The sequence below is a fragment of the Littorina saxatilis genome, linkage group LG5, assembly GCF_037325665.1.
Source record: "Littorina saxatilis isolate snail1 linkage group LG5, US_GU_Lsax_2.0, whole genome shotgun sequence".
Lineage (NCBI taxonomy): Eukaryota > Metazoa > Mollusca > Gastropoda > Littorinimorpha > Littorinidae > Littorina > Littorina saxatilis.
The window spans coordinates 5,719,711-5,737,526 of NC_090249.1; the positions used below are offsets into that span (position 1 = coordinate 5,719,711).

The window sequence follows — 17,816 nt, forward strand, 5'->3', positions numbered from 1 at the left end:
AACGTAAATTGGACCCGTAAATTATCCTCACTGTAAAAGTGCAAAGGTCGAATCAATTTATAGCCACGCGAAAAATACATTGTCATCTATCTCTCTATATATACGGCTTCTCTGTGTTTGTGTTTGTGTTTGTGTGTGTGTGTGTGTGTGTGTGTGTGTGTGTGTGTGTGTGTGTGTGTGTGTGTGTGTGTGTCTCTCTATGTGGGCAACACCTGTGGATTGTTCAGTTCTGTTTGTGATGTGGTCTGGCGGCTTTTGTGTATTTGTATGTACTGGCCTTCCTTTGAGAAGCCATAACAGTTCAAAAGGGCTTAGAGATAAGCTCTAAATTGCTCAATCCTGTTTGAGTGGAGTTCGCCTCCAAAGGTGATTAACACGGTTACATTCGTCGACAAGGATGGGACTCGATATGGTCAGGAATGGCATTATGGCTACTGAATCATTTTCGTGCTGTACCCATTCCACGAATCTGGGAGGGACCTAAGCTTGGCGGGTCCATTGTTCGGACCCGGCGAAGCCGGCGTACGGCTCTAAGTACTTCTTCCCGGCGAAGCCGGCTACCCGGCGAAGCGGGTATTCATCTAGTATATATGTCGTGCCGAATTCACGTAATTGCCGAATTCGCGAAATCGGCAACATTTTTGCCCATTTCACGTAATCGGCAAAACGCTGCCCATTACGCGAAATCGGCAGCGTTTTGCCGAAAACGCGTAAATGCGTGTAAAATGTGCCCATTTTGCCAAATCGGCAGCCCGTTTTTGGCTTTAAAGTTCTCATATGCCTGGGGTGTCATTACACTTAAACAGCTAGATACTCGAAAGGATAAATGTTGCAATAATCGATAAGCTATGGCAAGTTATGGCAAAAAGTGTAGTTTTCGTGCATTACCGGAGTTATGCTGGACACAGACCAACACAGACCATAAAACCACAATAGGAAGGTAAAGCAATGTTAATGCAATGTTCTGGTGACAAAAAAAGTAACAGACTGGCTGTCACTTTTGCGAAATGGACACATTTTAGGAGCCTTTACGCATTTTCGGCAAAACGCTGCCGATTTCGCGTAACATTACGCGAAATGGGCAAAAATTCCGTGAATTCGGCACGACATATATATGTATATCTATATCTATAAATATATAGAGATAGGTGACAGTGTATTTTTCGCGTGGCTATAAATTGATTCGACCTTTTCACTTTGACAGTAAGAACAACTTACGGGTGCAAGGGAAGCGTTCTGGACAGCGCAGTGACATTCTAAAAATAGTAACGTAGACTGAATCGGGAATATGGATTGAAGCCACACGAAGGAAGGGAGATAAACGCAAAACACTGGAGAAGATAAGGAAGAGTTACTGGGAATGGTGAAATGAACAGAAAAACCAAAATCGGTTCAGCGCTGCGCGCTGAGAGCACGTGTTGAAATATCTCATCGATGATATTGTGTCCGGGGTGTAGCTGAATACGGTGTCCAAATTTGAAAAAGATCCACCGAGAACTTTGGCTTTGGTGTGTCGGTATGGGGGCCCGGGTAGCTGAGATGGAACCAAAATCGGTTCAGCGCTGCGCGCTGAGAGCACGTGTTGAAATATCGACCAGGTTGTGTCCTGTCCCGGGTGTACCTGAATATGCCCACCAAATTTGAAGCAGATCCATCGAGAACTTTGGCCGTGCATCGCGCGCACACACACACACACACACACACACACACACACACAGACACACAGACACACAGACAGACAGACACAAGTCGTATATATATATATAGATGTCGATCTGCTTTAAACCGTATAACCAGAGACTGTCTACGTGTGTGCTGTAATGTTACACAATTCCTCACAAAACACGTGCTGACCTAAATCACAGAAGCAGGCAGAGAGAGCACAGTCGCTAGATTTGGCGAGTGTGGCGAGGAAGTAGCGTTTCTTAGGCAATTCTCGCCGCGAGGAAATGTAATTTCGCGAGCTGAACTGAACTGTACTGAACGTTATTTTACAAAGAAGCATAAACACACACACACATACAAACACACACACACACACACACACACATACACAAACAAACACACACACACACACACACACACACACACACACACACACACACATAATGAAATAGGAGAACAGATCGAGCGCTGTAAATAAATGAAGAGGTATACTTTTCCATGCAGATTGCGGACACCTCGCTTGAAAAAAAACCTTTTGTTGTTACTGTCATTATTATTTCTTCTAAAATGTGCCGGTCAAGATACCCCGCGTGCAATGTTCCAACACTCATGGCTGGTCCAAATCGTATTCGCCTTTCAACACAGGCACCACGGTATATACATTAATACCACCGTTTCAAATACTTTGCAACACATGTAGCCCAAACAAAACATGTGTCCGTACCCCTTCTTTTATTAAAACACAGCTTTAGGGCCCTTGTTGATTTCAATTAACCAATTTTCTTGTGCAACGATTTAAACTGGCTTCGCGTGCTATTATTCACTGGCATAGTTAATACGTTAAGGTAGAGTATTAAACACAATGTCAAAGAGGTTTTATGATGGACATTTTGAAAAATTGTGTCTGTGCATAATTTTGGTTTCGTAAACTCCGGATTCTGCGCACAGCCCTCTTTTGAGTGGATCATTCTCAACCCCCTAGCTGTTAATGTTTTCAGTTATAAAACATACCTTGGCATTATGTCAACTCTTTTTGCATTTTTATAACATCTGATAAAATATATCCATCTAGATCAGGCTTAGACTCAGAAAGACTTGTATTTCGGCAACAGCACGATGACTGATGAGCGACTCAGTCATGTAGAGAGATGTGCGGTTCGTAAGTGTCACGAGATTTTGTCGAAGTAGTTCGATGCTAACCCTGCAGAGTTCTGTTTTGCTACATTTAAAACACATACATTTTTGTTGTAAACTGTTTGTTTCCATGTTGGTGTGTTGTGTACAATTAAACCTCCCTTTTAAGACACCCCACCCTACCCCCAATTTAAGGCATCTCCCCTTTATAGCTTGCTTTTGTAGACTTTCTGTTCATACCTTCTGTAAACATAACCCCATTTTAAGACTCCCTCCTTTTTACATTTAGTCAAGTTTTGACTAAATGTTTTAACATAGAGGGGGAATCGAGACGAGGGTCGTGGTGTATGTGTGTCTGTGTGTGTGTGTGGGAATTAATACAAACAATAAAACAATTTCTCCAATAATCCAAGCTTTTTGTGTGCAATTTTCATGTGCAAAAGCAATAAACAAAGTAAAACCTGAATGGGGATAGGATTATATGTGACAATGCTAAAAAAGACAATACAGTGAATGTAGTTCACAGACCGTTCAGTCAGTAAACAGTGATACCTTCTGGCCAGACCTTACAGGCTTGTTTTCTTTCACATGAAACTTCTTGCTGTTTTGCTGCACGTTCTCATTGCTAACCGCTGACCTTGTTTTGCTTGTTATTTTTAGGTATGCACAACCGTGAGGTGCTGGAGCTGGTGGGCCGTGGGTACCGCATGCCGAAAGATTCGCAGACGCCGGACGCCGTGTACAAGAAAATGCTGGAATGTTGGGACGAGGACCCAGAAAAGAGACCCACTTTTAAATTACTCTTCCCCTTTTTCGACAACTACGTCATTTCCACCGAACCAAACCAACGAGATTCGGATTAACTACGACTTTTGTTGTTGTTGCTATAGCCGCGTAGAAGCAAAATGCTATTGGACGAGTCTAACCGTCAATCATTAGACTGACGAAAATCGGTTTGTTTAGGCTTATGTATGTCTTAATGGTTAATCATTGGTCTGACAAAATCATCTTGGTTATGTTTATTATCAGACAAGATAGTTTATTACATTTCTGTCACATACACTGCCAACAAGTGTTTAGTCTGAATCTGGACACCAGCAGCCATGGCCACCAAACGCAAGAGAACAGACATGACCCCTGTAGAATAGATCGCAATCCTAGAAAAGTTTAAAAGCTCTGCCGTCTGTCTCTGTCAGGGAAGGGTTATAATTCTGGGAGTTTCACGTGGGATGCTGACAAATCTGCTGAATAATGAAGGAAATCTGCGTGAAACTGCAACTGGTGCACCTGAGAGAAAGGTTTTGTAAGGATGTTTTTCTGTTTAATAAAAGAGATGCACACAGAATGTCTCTCCTTTGTTTTAAGGCTCTGTTTGCCTGAAAACCACGAGTTCCTTTTATTAAATCCACCCGCCTAATATAGCCACTTTTGTCCTGCACCAAGGTGACCTTATTAAGCGGAGTCTACTGTATAAGACAAGTGTGTCGTTTATCTGATCAAATCAGTTGGTTGGGTTCAGCTATTGAACAAGCTAGATGGTCAATCATTGTTATGACCAAATCATATTGTTATGCTCATCATTGGACAAGCTAGACTGTTAGTCGTTTATCTGATCAAATCAGTTGGTTGGGGTCAGCTATTGAACAAGCCGGACGGTCACGATCAGTCATTTGTTAGACCCAATCTAGTTGGTTTGGCTAAAAAGCAATGCATTTTGAATCATCCTGTGTTTAAAATGATACACTTTGACACTTAGTGTGCTACTATTTGAACTGATCTTCCGCAAGCTCTTGCTACTTGTGTGATTATTTAATGATTTCTTTTTGTAGAAGCTTGTCTCATTTTGATTGAGATGTTTGTACGGAAAGTCGTGGACTTTGATGGACTTTGATGCAAGGAAACATAACTGTTTGAAGCTGTTTTTTTGTCTGATGAGTTTATTTCTGGTATCAAAGAACAGTTTGCTGTCCCTTGACTGTGACGAGTGTTCAAAGTACACTGCGACGAGTGTTCAAAGTGCACTGCGACGAGTGTTCAAAGTACACTGCGACGAGTGTTCAAAGTACACTGTGACGAGTGTTCAAAGTACACTGTGACGAGTGTTCAAAGTACACTGTGACGAGTGTTCAAAGTACACTGTGACGAGTGTTCAAAGTACACTGTGACGAGTGTTCAAAGTACACTGTGACGAGTGTTCAAAGTACACTGTGACGAGTGTTCAAAGTACACTGTGACAGATCAGAATAGTTGCCTTACAATTGTTTCTTAATATCAATATCAAACATGAAGGAGGTGAAACATGAAGGAGGTGAAACATGAAGGAGGTGAAACATGAAGGAGGTGAAACATGAAGGAGGTGAAACAAGGAGGTGAAACATGAAGGAGGTGAAACATGAAGGAGGTGAAACATGAAGGAGGTGAAACATGAAGGAGGTGAAACATGAAGGATGTGAACATGAAGGAGGTGAAACATGAAGGAGGTGAAACATGAAGGAGGTGAAACATGAAAGAGGTGAAACATGAAAGGTGAAACATGAAGGAGTTTGCTTGTGATAGGAAATGAAATTAACTGTGTGCTTCTTTGTTGTATAATAAACTTCGCCAAAACATTATTGCAACAAATTTCGCACCCAAATTAAAGCATTAATTCTCGTGTCCTTTCAAGAGAACGTTATAAGCCAGTTAAGGCCGTTTACTTAAACTATCACTTGTTGGATTAAAGATATCTTTTACAGGGGTCACGTGACCACCGCTCAAATAAGCGTACCCTCAAAATCGACCAAACAAAAACGGAAGGGCCCAATTAAAAATCGAAAAAAAAATAACAATAACGTTGCAACTTTTACATACGATAACAAAGTCAAATCTATGATCTACTCTGTACAGGTTGATTTGCTTCCGTATTTCGTGTGCTATATGCTATTCCTACTGATGCAGGTATAGGGGTGTGTATAGGTTTCACTCGATGTGTTTGTTTGTGTGTTTGTTTGTGTTCGCATATAGATCTCAAGAATGAACGGACCGATCGTCACCAAACTTGGTGAACAGGTTCTATACATTCCTGAGACGGTCCTTACAAAAATTGGGACCAGTCAAACACACGGTTAGGGAGTTATTGGTGGATTAAAATTATACAACGACTTATAGAGGCACACCCCCGTTGGTCAAAGGGAAATAACCATTCTCACTGCCACCAACTGAGAAGGTTATTTCCCTTTATAGGGGGTGTTTTTCCTATCGGAGGAATTTCTTGTTTTTTAGGGGTATCATGAAAAAAAGCGCTGCACTTCAGCAATGACTTTGAATTGTGGATTCCTTTGAAACTTTCAGAATGATTCATCAACATACTGAAGATACTTGGATCGTTAGTTATTTTTTAAGATGTTATGCAATGTTTCAAGAGAAGTTTTTAAACTCGTCATATGAATGTTCACCTGTGTCCAAAACATTCATGACTTCGCATGTCTTCAGACAAATGATTTTGTAGTTTTTATAATCTTACTCTATACACACTTTTGACATTTTGTTGTTGTTAAAGATTGGTTATTTTAAATGTATGTTGAAGAGTTCATTGTGTCTTTCTGAATCTTCCGAGGTCAAATGTGTTCGCATAAATAAAAAAACAAAAAACACAGCGGAGATATGATCAAGGTTTTTGTTGAATGATATTCCAATGTAGCCTTTAATTTTGTTGTTTCTTTCAGGTACAGACACTAGTTTATATTATACCCTGGAGTTGTTTATTTTGTTTTTCTTTCAAACGAACACAGTGTGTGTGTGTGTGTGTGTGTGTGTGTGTGTGTGTGTGTGTGTGTGTGTGTGTGTACCCATGTTTCCACAGGTTTGGTTGCCTAAATCACCATAAGGCAACCATCCACACGTGGATGGCAACCTAAACTCTGGATGGCAACCTAATTGTGTGGATGGTCGCTTCATTTAACACCGTTAAATTGACTTTTTTGACGGAAAGAATGTCATAACAATGTTCAAAATGACATTCTTTCCGTCCTCTGTGGATGGTCGCTTCATTTAACACCGTTAAATTGACTTTTTTGACGGAAAGAATGTCATAACAATGTTCAAAATGACATTCTTTCCGTCCTCTATAGGCGACGAAATAGGTCAAATTTTGTGCATTTTTTAGAGCAAAATTCTTCGATGCCGGACCGAGTACTGCACCCAGTGCTGTTGTAGTGCAAGTGCACTAGAAAGGCACTGCACCCAGTGCCGCCTCTTAGGTAACCATCCACACTTTAGGTGTGTGTGTGTGTTCCTGTGTTTTGTAGTCCTATTGTAAAACCAACACATGGACCGTTGGTTTGAGTACGTGGTAAGATCTCATTCCCTAAATATCTGCATATCTCTGCAGGTCTAGGGTGACATTATGGTTTAGTCAGTTTTGACCCCCGCGTGTATATATGTTTGTGTCTCTCTTTTTATACGCGAGTGGGTGTGCAATTTTTCAATATCTTCACTTTCACACACACACACACACACACACACACACACACACACACACACCAAGACAGGCAGGCAGACTAACAATCATGCAAACGAAGTCGAATCGCAGTGGCCCTTTAAAACATTGAAAGAGATTTTTTGTTTTAATTCGGGCAGGGCAAGAAGTCTTCCACAAAGAGTCAGCATTGTGCGTCTAGGGAGCCTCGGAGTGGGTCTCAATGGCCACAATGACGCCTGCAAGAAAAGACATTGCTAAACGTGACAAAATGGTGGGGATTATATGTCCGAGGGACCATTTTGTAAACGTTCTGTGACGAATCTTACCAAGAGAGAGAACTGACCTTTATATAACAAGAGAAAAGAGAAAAGCCTAGCCTAGGCCTTTTCTTACAAACTGTCCTTGAACACACACACACACACACACACACACACACACACACACACACACACACACATATATGTACACACACTCACTCACACACACTCACACGCACACGCACACACACACACACATACACACAATCGAATTACACTTAAAGATTAGGGCTAAAAAATTCAAATTAAAATGCAAACAATACTAATTTAAAAAAAGAAATAGCCTACAGACAGTAATATACACACAGAGAGACAGAGATAGACTGATCTTGAATTCATAAGGATAGATTGTTTTAGACACAGCCTAGTCTTACAACCTGTCCTGGCAGACAGAGAGCAAACTTACAGACAGACAGACAGACATACAGGGCGCAGACTTGCATACAGACAGACAGACAGAGAGCAGACGTCCAGATAGCATATTTACAGGCAGACAGACAGACAGAACACACAGACAGACAGAGAGCAGACGTACAGATAGCATATTTACAGGCAGACAGACAGACAGAACACACAGACAGACAGAGAGCAGACGTACAGATAGCATATTTACAGGCAGACAGACAGACAGAACACACAGACAGACAGACAGAGAGCAGACTTACAGACAGACACACACACACACACATAGAGCAGACTTACAGCCGACGAGTGTGCAAGAAGCAGCGTCAGAGCCGTGACAGTGGCATCTTGAACACACGGCCAGTACTGTATAACTGGCCTTGATACGGAACGATTCAAGGGGGGCAATCTCAGTCATCTGAAAGAGGGAAATCCAAACGCAATCCGCATTGTTCGATTTTATGGGCTTGGACGATAGAGAAAAATAAGAAAAGCAAAAGCTGGAGTCCAGTCTGGACGAAACTGCTATCAAGAACGCAGAATTGATTTTTTTCTGAGTTTTTTTTTTTTAGCCGTAAGCGCCATTTCTCATTTCGAATTTCTCATAACTGCTGTTCACAATGCGGCCGCAGTGAAACCAACAAAGGGGCCTCACTCTGGAAGAGTTTCCTGCTCCGATAAACATGGCGCTTACGGCTAAAAAAAAATCAGAAAAAATCAATTCTGCGTTCTTGATAGCAGTTTCGTCCAGACTGGACTCCAGCTTTTGCTTTTCTTATTTTTCTCTATCGTCCAAGCCCATAAAATCGAACAATGCGGATTGCGTTTGGATTTCCCTCTTTCAGATGACTGAGATTGCTCCCCTTGAATCGTTCCGTATCAAGGCCAGTTATACGGTAATGGCCGTGTGTTCAAGATGTGACAGTGGCAGGTGTTACAGTCAACTGCAAACTTACAGTCAACTGCAAACCCCTCGCCAGCTTCCTACATTGTCCCGTCTGGTCCTTCGCACCTGGCCCACTGAGAGATGCACGTGTGATAACATGATTATAGACGGTTCCAACGCATACATGAGCAGACATACCGTGGGAACGTACACACAGGACAAACACACAGACAGAAAGAGATATCGAGACAGATTATACATGTAGGCTATGTGTGGATGCACGGCTGATGACAGACTGGCAGACATCATAGACACAGCCACACTCAAACTCTTTCGTGGTATCTCTCGGTGAACCAACACCTTCCCCCCCCCCCCCCCCCCTCTCCGCTTCCCTATCGCCCACCTCACAATCATTTCCTTGTGAAAGAGATATTGCAGTACAGAGTAGATTTTCGACTCTCAGTTATACACTTTGACACACTCTTTTTATTCAGGTCTTCGAACAGATTTTAACAGTTTCAAAATCTGCAAAGATTGTTCCTGTTTTTATGTGCTCTCAGCGGTGCGAATCAACACTTGCAACACACACTTTATACCTGAGCAGAATGAACGGCCTTTGGGCATTCTGCCGGGTATTTCAAGCTTATTTATAATCGATTGATAAGAATGGCTTTAAACCCCCAGTAAACCAGAGACAGCATAAACCGTCCACAGTGATTTTTCTGGCACTAGTTTGTAGCAAACTTTTATGACTTTAGGATCTGTGTGCAGTAATTCAAGTTGTTTTCCACTGCTGCGGACATGTTAGACTGCAATGATTCATGAATAACTCCCTTGCAGTAACGTTGGATGTAGCAACAATGCTGATTTAATCTGTTACTTTCCTGATTTCGGAGAAAGACGAAAAGCACCTCGGTAGTTTCCTTAGCAACCTAACTACAGTTAGGATTAAGAAACACAGGCTTGAATAGAGTCTTCCATGTACATATGATACCTTTCTTAATACGCTTAAACGAATCATAAATATGTGTGTGCGTGCATGCATGTATGTTTGTGTTCGTGTGTGAATTTTCACACTTCAATTTTTTCCCATGCGGGTTGGTTCGTAATAAACAGTACTGCCTTCGCAACAAGGCAATTTTTCGCCGCTATATTCGGTATTGAACATTGTTTTCCTCGGCAGATTACCTACCTATTTTTCAAAGTCTTGTAAAACTATGTGCATAGACAAAGCCTGTGTTTTTACATTTAGTCAAGTTTTGACTAAATGTTTTAACATAGAGGGGGGAATCGAGACGAGGGTCGTGGTGTATGTGTGTGTGTGTGTGTGTGTGTGTGTGTGTGTGTGTGTGTGTGTGTGTGTGTGTGTGTGTGTGTGCGTATGTGTGTCTGTGTGTGTGTGTGTGTGTGTGTGTGTAGAGCGACTCAGACTAAACTACTGTGCCGATCTTTATGAAATTTGACATGAGAGTTCCTGGGTATGATATCCCCGGACGTTTTTTTCTTTTTTTCGATAAATACCTTTGATGACGTCATATCCGGCTTTTTGTAAAAGTTGAGGCGGCACTGTCACACCCTCATTTTTCCATTAAATTGATTGAAATTTTGGCAAAGCAATCTTCGACGAAGGCCGGGGTTGGGTATTGCATTTCAGCTTGGTGGCTTAAAAACTAATGAGTGAGTTTGGTCATTAAAAATCGGAAACTTGTAATTAACATTATTTTTTTATTAAACGATCCAAAAACAATTTCATCTTATTCTGCGTCATTTTCTGATTCCAAAAACATATACATATGTTATATTTGGATTAAAAACAAGCTCTGAAAATTAAAAATATAAACATTATGATCAAAATTAAATTTCCGAAATCGTTTTAAAAACTATTTCATCTTATTCCTTGTCGGTTCCTGATTCCAAAAACATATAGATATGATATGTTTGGATTAAAAACACGCTCAGAAAGTTAAAACGAAGAGAGGTACAGTAAAACGTGCTATGAAGCACAGCACAATCGCTACCGCGCCAAACAGGCTCGTCACTTTCACTGCCTTTTGCACTAGCGGCGGACTACGTTCTGTGAGTTCCACAGCTTGACTAAATGTAGTAATTTCGCCTTACGCGACTTGTTTAATAGTCTTATTGCATGATAATTGATCGAAGCATTATCTAAATTCGGTATCACTGCCACTGCGATAAAACAGGAAAGGCAATGGTCGTTTTTTAGCCATGAAAGTGAATTTACATGTTCTATTTTCAGCACAACTCTTTTTTTCTCAATAATAAACAAAATTGTCCGCATTTTCCCCTTTCTCTACAAGAATAAAAACAACTTCTAAGTGTATGCACTGAGCTCTTCAGACAAGAATGGGGTATTTTTAAAATGAAGTAACCCTTTCAGATGCGGGGACAGGGACAAATCCAATAAGAGTACCTGTGTTTTTAGATCCTTCGGTTTCCTCTCAAAGCCTGTTTCATGTGCTTTCGCCTAGCAACGCGTTTGCACTCGAATGCGCAGTTCAATATACACACAAACAGGAAGCGTTGGGCGTTGAACGGTTCAGGAGGTGTATTAACCCACTGGTTTTGGTCTCTACCCGGAGGCAGTCCAAATATATACTAAGTTAGAGTTCTAATGATTTTATGCCTTGAGAGGTAGACCAAACAAGAGTTTTACGAATCACACCGCCACGCCGATGTTGAACAAGATCGAAGATTCAAAAGTTGCGAGTTCAGAAGCACTTGATTTATTTCTTTTTATATTTAGTCAAGTTTTGACTAAATATTTTAACATCGAGGGGGAATCGAAACGAGGGTCGTGGTGTATGTGCGTGTGTGTGTGCGTGTGTGTGTCTGTGTGTGTGTGTGTGTGTGTGTGTAGAGCGATTCAGACTAAACTACTGGACCGATCTTTATGAAATTTGACATGAGAGTTCCTGGGTATGAAATCCCCGAACGTTTTTTTCATTTTTTTGATAAATGTCTTTGATGACGTCATATCCGGCTTTTCGTGAAAGTTGAGGCGGCACTGTCACGCCCTCATTTTTCAACCAAATTGGTTGAAATTTTGGTCAAGTACTCTTCGACGAAGCCCGGGGTTCGGTACTGCATTTCAGCTTGGTGGCTTAAAAATTAATTAATGACTTTGGTCATTAAAAATCTGAAAATTGTAAAAAAAAAATAAAAATTTATAAAATGATCCAAATTTACGTTTATCTTATTCTCCATCATTTGCTGATTCCAAAAACATATAAATATGTTATATTCGGATTAAAAACAAGCTCTGAAAATTAAATATATAAAAATTATTATCAAAATTTTTTTTTCGAAATCAATTTAAAAACACTTTCATCTTATTCCTTGTCGGTTCCTGATTCCAAAAATATATAGATATGATATGTTTGGATTAAAAACACGCTCAGAAAGTTAAAACAAAGAGAGGTACAGAAAAGAGTGCTATCCTTCTCACCGCAACGAATACCCCGCTCTTCTTGTCAATTCCACGTGCACTGCCTTTGCCACGGGCGGTGGAGTGACGATGCTACGAGTATACGGTCTTGCTGCGTTGCGTTGCGTTCAGTTTCATTCTGTGAGTTCGACAGCTACTTGACTAAATATTGTATTTTCGCCTTACGCGACTTGTTAATTCTATTGACCATACTCCTTCGTTTGGTAACGGTTTAAAAATACCGTCCTACCCTTGTAAACTAGTAAGCAAGCTACCACAGATTTCCCCAAGCTTTCACATGGGATAAGTATTTGTTTTCGTTTAGGACACATAATAACAAGTCGCGTAAGGCGAAAATACAACATTTAGTCAAGTAGCTGTCGAACTCACAGAATGAAACTGAGCGCAATGCAACGCAGCAAGACCGTATACTCGTAGCATCGTCAGTTCACCGCGCACGGCAAAGGCAGTGCAATTGACAGGAAGAGCGGGGTAGTACTTGCGCTAAGAAGGATAGCACGCTTTTCTGTACCTCTCTTTGTTTTAACTTTCTGAGCGTGTTTTTAATCCAAACATATCATATCTATATGTTTTTGGAATCAGGAACCGACAAGGAATAAGATGAAAGTATTTTTAAATTGATTTCAAAAATTTAATTTTGATAATAATTTTTATGTATTTAATTTTCAGAGCTTGTTTTTAATCCGAATATAACATATTTATATGTTTTTGGAATCAGCAAATGATGGAGAATAAGATGAACGTAAATTTGGATCGTTTTAGAAAAAAATAATTTTTTTTACAATTTTCAGATTTTTAATGACCAAAGTCATTAATTAATTTTTAAGCCACCAAGCTGAAATGCAATACCGAAGTCCGGGCTTTGTCGAAGATTACTTGACCAAAATTTCAACCAATTTGGTTGAAAAATGAGAGCGTGACAGTGCCGCCTCAACTTTCACGAAAAGCCAGATATGACGTCATCAAAGACATTTATCAAAAAAAGGAAAAAAACGTTCGGGGATATCATACCCAGGAACTCTCATGTCAAATTTCATAAAGATCTGTCCAGTAGTTTGGTCTGAATCGCTCTACACGCACGCACACACGCACGCACACACGCACACACATACACCACGACCCTCGTTTCGATTCCCCCTCGATGTTAAAACATTTAGTCAAAACTTGACTAAATGTAAAAACTACAACCAATCTGTTTCTTGTGAAAAAAAAGTTTGCTGAAATAATTTTGCGTTTTGATACTGGTGTCAGTTACAATAGTACAAACATATTCCCCTCTACACAGACAGAAACCAAGCCGTAGCTATTTGGTGTGTCGTTAAATGATAGGATGTTCTTATTCAGTGTAAGGAGAGAAAGAAACAAGTCGCGTAAGGCGAAAATACAACATTTAGTCAAGTAGCTGTCGAACTCACAGAATGAAACTGAACGCAATGCCATTTTTCAGCAAGACCGTATACTCGTAGCATCGTCAGTCCACCGCTCATGGCAAAGGCAGTGAAATTGACAAGAAGAGCGGGGTAGTAGTTGCGCTAAGAAGGATAGCACGCTTTTCTGTACCTCTCTTTGTTTTAACTTTCTGAGCGTGTTTTTAATCGAAACATATCATATCTATATGTTTTTGGAATCAGGAACCGACAAGGAATAAGATGAAGGTGTTTTTAAATTGATTTGGACAACTTAATTTTGATAATAATTTTTATATATTTAATTTTCAGAGCTTGTTTTTAATCCAAATATAACATATTTATATGTTTTTGGAATCAGAAAATGATAAAGAATAAGATGTACGTAAATTTGGATCGTTTTATAAAAAATATATTTTTTTTACAATTTTCAGATTTTTAATGACCAAAGTCATTAATTAATTTTTCAGCCACCAAGCTGAAATGCAATACCGAAGTCCGGGCTTCGTCGAAGATTACTTGACCAAAATTTCAACCAATTTGGTTGAAAAATGAGGGCGTGACAGTGCCGCCTCAACTTTCACGAAAAGCCGGATATGACGTCATCAAAGACATTTATCAAAAAAATGAAAAAAAAGTTCGGGGATTTCATACCCAGGAACTCTCATGTCAAATTTCATAAAGATCGGTCCAGTAGTTTAGTCTGAATCGCTCTACACACACACACAGACACACACACGCACATACACCACGACCCTCGTTTCGATTCCCCCTCGATGTTAAAACATTTAGTCAAAACTTGACTAAATGTAAAAACACCTGAATAGATCTATGATAATTCACAGGGGGCTAATACGTGAGGAACGTTACCTTTAAGTCCTTCAAACCTGGGGGTAAAAAGGTGTGGGGTAGTATACACACACACTCGCCGATTCTTGTTACGTGTGTCGTCTTCGTTCGTCCACTTTCATTCTGTTTAATCACGGAGATCCCAGAGGAACATGATGAACAAAGTTGCTGTTTTCGTTTGTCTCGTGTCGTTGACGGGAGTTACCCTTTCTGCGGATTTTACTGGTAAAAGTGTCTGTCTGTCCGTCTGTCCGTCTAGTCTGTCTGTCTGCTGTCTGTTTCCGTGTAACCGTAAAGAACTGTCTTAATTTGAAAAATGTCAGATTGTTATTTCATGTTACGGCAAATTAAACCGGAAATGCTTCAAAATCAAGATTTAAATAATACGAGCATAAAAAGCTAGCTATTGTAAATTTTAAACACAATGACACTTCACCTTCACAACAAATTACTCAGTTTATGAAGAGATAAAGCAAAAACACGCCGTACAAAACGTAAATTCACCAAAAATACAGTAAAATATCCTACACGAATCTGTTTTTGAATTCTGAAATATCGACTATGATGTCGTCGTAGTATTTTTGCGTGACTCGATTCTTGTCGATTTCGATGTTGTTGAGCTGTAGACTAAGCACATCCTTTTTCATGAGAAATATTTTCTTAAATACCATGGACATTACCTGATTTGACGTTCTTTTATCTTTCTTTCCAAGCCAGGTACAAATATAAACGTTATTTCAAAAGATAAAATAAATAAGTTTTGGCCTTTTCCTGAAAAGCTGTCTTAAACAAGTTACACCAAAATTCCTTGACGACGTCGATATCGTGTCTGGTTCGTATTTTATTTTCTGTTGTAATCGATAGAAAATTCACTTATGTGAGTGTGGCTCGTTTTTTTCGCCTGGTACTCTACGTCGACCTGACGGTCTTTGAGGTGGACGGACAAACACATAATATTGATATTGATGAACGGAAAATGAATTGTTAGCTCAGTCATGTGTTAGCTCAAACATTTGTTTCTTCAATCTGACGATGGCTGAAGTCTATTTCAAAGATGTTTCAAGAGCTTTCTTGCAATCTGTATCAAAATTAAAATGACCACGTAACAATATAAACATTGACCTGTCTCTGTGACTTTGACAGACAGCACGTGCTGGGCACCAACGCTGTCCTACGACCGGTATCAAGGATGTGTTGTACTCAACATCACGGACATGGCAGACAGGGACAGTCTGGTCTTTCACGTCAAGGGGAGCTCTTTGGTCTCCGTCGGTCTGGGTTCAACCATGGATGTGCGCGTAAACGCAAGAATGGTAGGTGTGTTTTATATAAATACGTGTACGAAATGTTATAGTTCAACAGCATTTGTCTCATTCCCTTCCTAATTACCGTGTAAATCATGCAGTAGAACATTCACACACACACACACACACACACACACACACACACACACACACACACACACACACACACACACACACACACACACAAAACACACACACACACACGTACGCATACACACGCACACACACGCAAGCGCGCAAAGAGAGATAGAGAGACACAGATTGGCAGACAGAGAGAGACAGAGGCGTAAAGAGAAACAGCGATGGGTCTTAAGTTTTCAGTGTCTGCAGTTGGCAGACGCTTCAATCATCTCAGTCCTAGACATCCCTAAACTTATTCTTGTACATTATCTTTCTGACTGAAGAGGCAGAGAGAGGCATTTTTTTTAGACAGAGAGGGGTTTAATTTGTTGTCAGCAGTTGGCAGATGCGAAGAATCTAATGCATCTGCTCTGCGTCTCAAATATACATAATCTACAAACCTATCACTGTACATTCTCTGTTTAGCTGTAGAGGCAGAGAGACGCAAAGAGAAAGACAGAGAGAGGTATATAGTTGTGTAAGCAGTTGGCAGATGCTTCAAGCGTCTGATCTATCTGCACTGCGTCTCAACATAGACATCCTTTGCAAACTAGAACTGTACATTCCCTTTTTAGCCGTAGGCCTTAAGTGTTGTCTGCAGTTGGCAGATGCTTCAAGCGTCTGATCTATCTGCACTGCGTCTCAACATAGACATCCTTTGCAAACCAGAACTGTACATTCCCTTTTTCGCCGCAGGTCTTAAGTGTTGTCTGCAGTTGGCAGATGCTTCAAGCATCTGATCTATCTGCGCTGCGTCTCAATCATAGACATCCTTTTTAAACTAGAACTGCACATTCTCTTTGTAGCTGTGGATGGGGCTGTCCTCCAACACGAGGGTATCCTTGGCCACCTTCCGAGAGTGTGGCATCGTCCAACGTACCAGGACCTCATGGTACAGTCTCTCGACCAGCTACAGGCGGTACAAACCCTACATAGTGGACACACGCTATCACCAAGAGACACCTCTTCTGAGCGACAGCGAGTTTCGGCCTTTCTGGCTGAGATGGAGCGAGCGAGGAATCGAAGCTGGTTCAGGAGAGATTGTGGGGAAAAGTCCTTACTTCTCTTACAATTATACTGACGACATGACTGTTGCGGCGGCGTTCATCGCCGGATACATGGGCAATTCCTTTCTGGCTCGGTTTGGTGAGTGGGGTGTGAGTGTGTGTGTATGTTTCAATGATACAGTAAAGAGCTGCGCGAATGGGAATCACACTTGCTTCGAACACACACACACACACACACACACACACACACACACACACACACACACACACACACACACACACACACACACACACACACATTTACTGTACCGATGCAAGAAAAATGCGAAGACATTACAAAACACGCTTGCAAAATGTCTGAAGAGTTTCATCCCATCTTCAAAAGTGTGGATGAAACTTAAATGAATATTTGTTATTAGAAAACCCGAATTTTATAATATCCTCGATTGTTAGCAATACCAAAGTATGTCTGTCTTCGTGTCTGTTTTCAGATGCACCCTTTGGAGGCTCTCAGTGCCAAGAGAGTGCTGATTATCTGGAGGGAGATATGCAGACCAACACTTCGGATATAGCGCTTACAACAACAGCTGAAAAGACTTCAGATCCCCATGATTACCGACAAACACTTGGACCAATTGCAAATCCATCTGTCGAAAATGTCGATGAAAAGTTCACCACAACAGCTAGGGTCGAGTCGACTTTGGACCCTAGGTATCAGACGTTAGATGATGCGACTACAGTCTCTGAGTCTCAAGCACAATCCACTACCGATCCCGCTTTGGAGCTTCATTCAGAGTCCAG

At 40.8% G+C, this 17,816-nt stretch overlaps 2 protein-coding genes across 2 annotated transcripts in view; both read left to right on the top strand.

Annotated features, from left to right (window-relative positions):
• LOC138966147 (tyrosine-protein kinase Fyn-like) overlaps nucleotides 1-6,429 on the top strand; it is a 21,403-nt gene extending 14,974 nt beyond the window's left edge. The window contains exon 9 of the mRNA XM_070338259.1: nucleotides 3,460-6,429. Within this exon, the coding sequence (XP_070194360.1) occupies nucleotides 3,460-3,662 (203 nt within the window). The 3' untranslated portion in view covers nucleotides 3,663-6,429. The remainder of the gene's footprint in view (nucleotides 1-3,459) is intronic.
• The window catches only part of LOC138965984 (uncharacterized), a 194,852-nt gene that overhangs the window by 156,903 nt on the left and 20,133 nt on the right, over nucleotides 1-17,816 (top strand). The gene's annotated exons all lie outside the window — the stretch shown is intronic.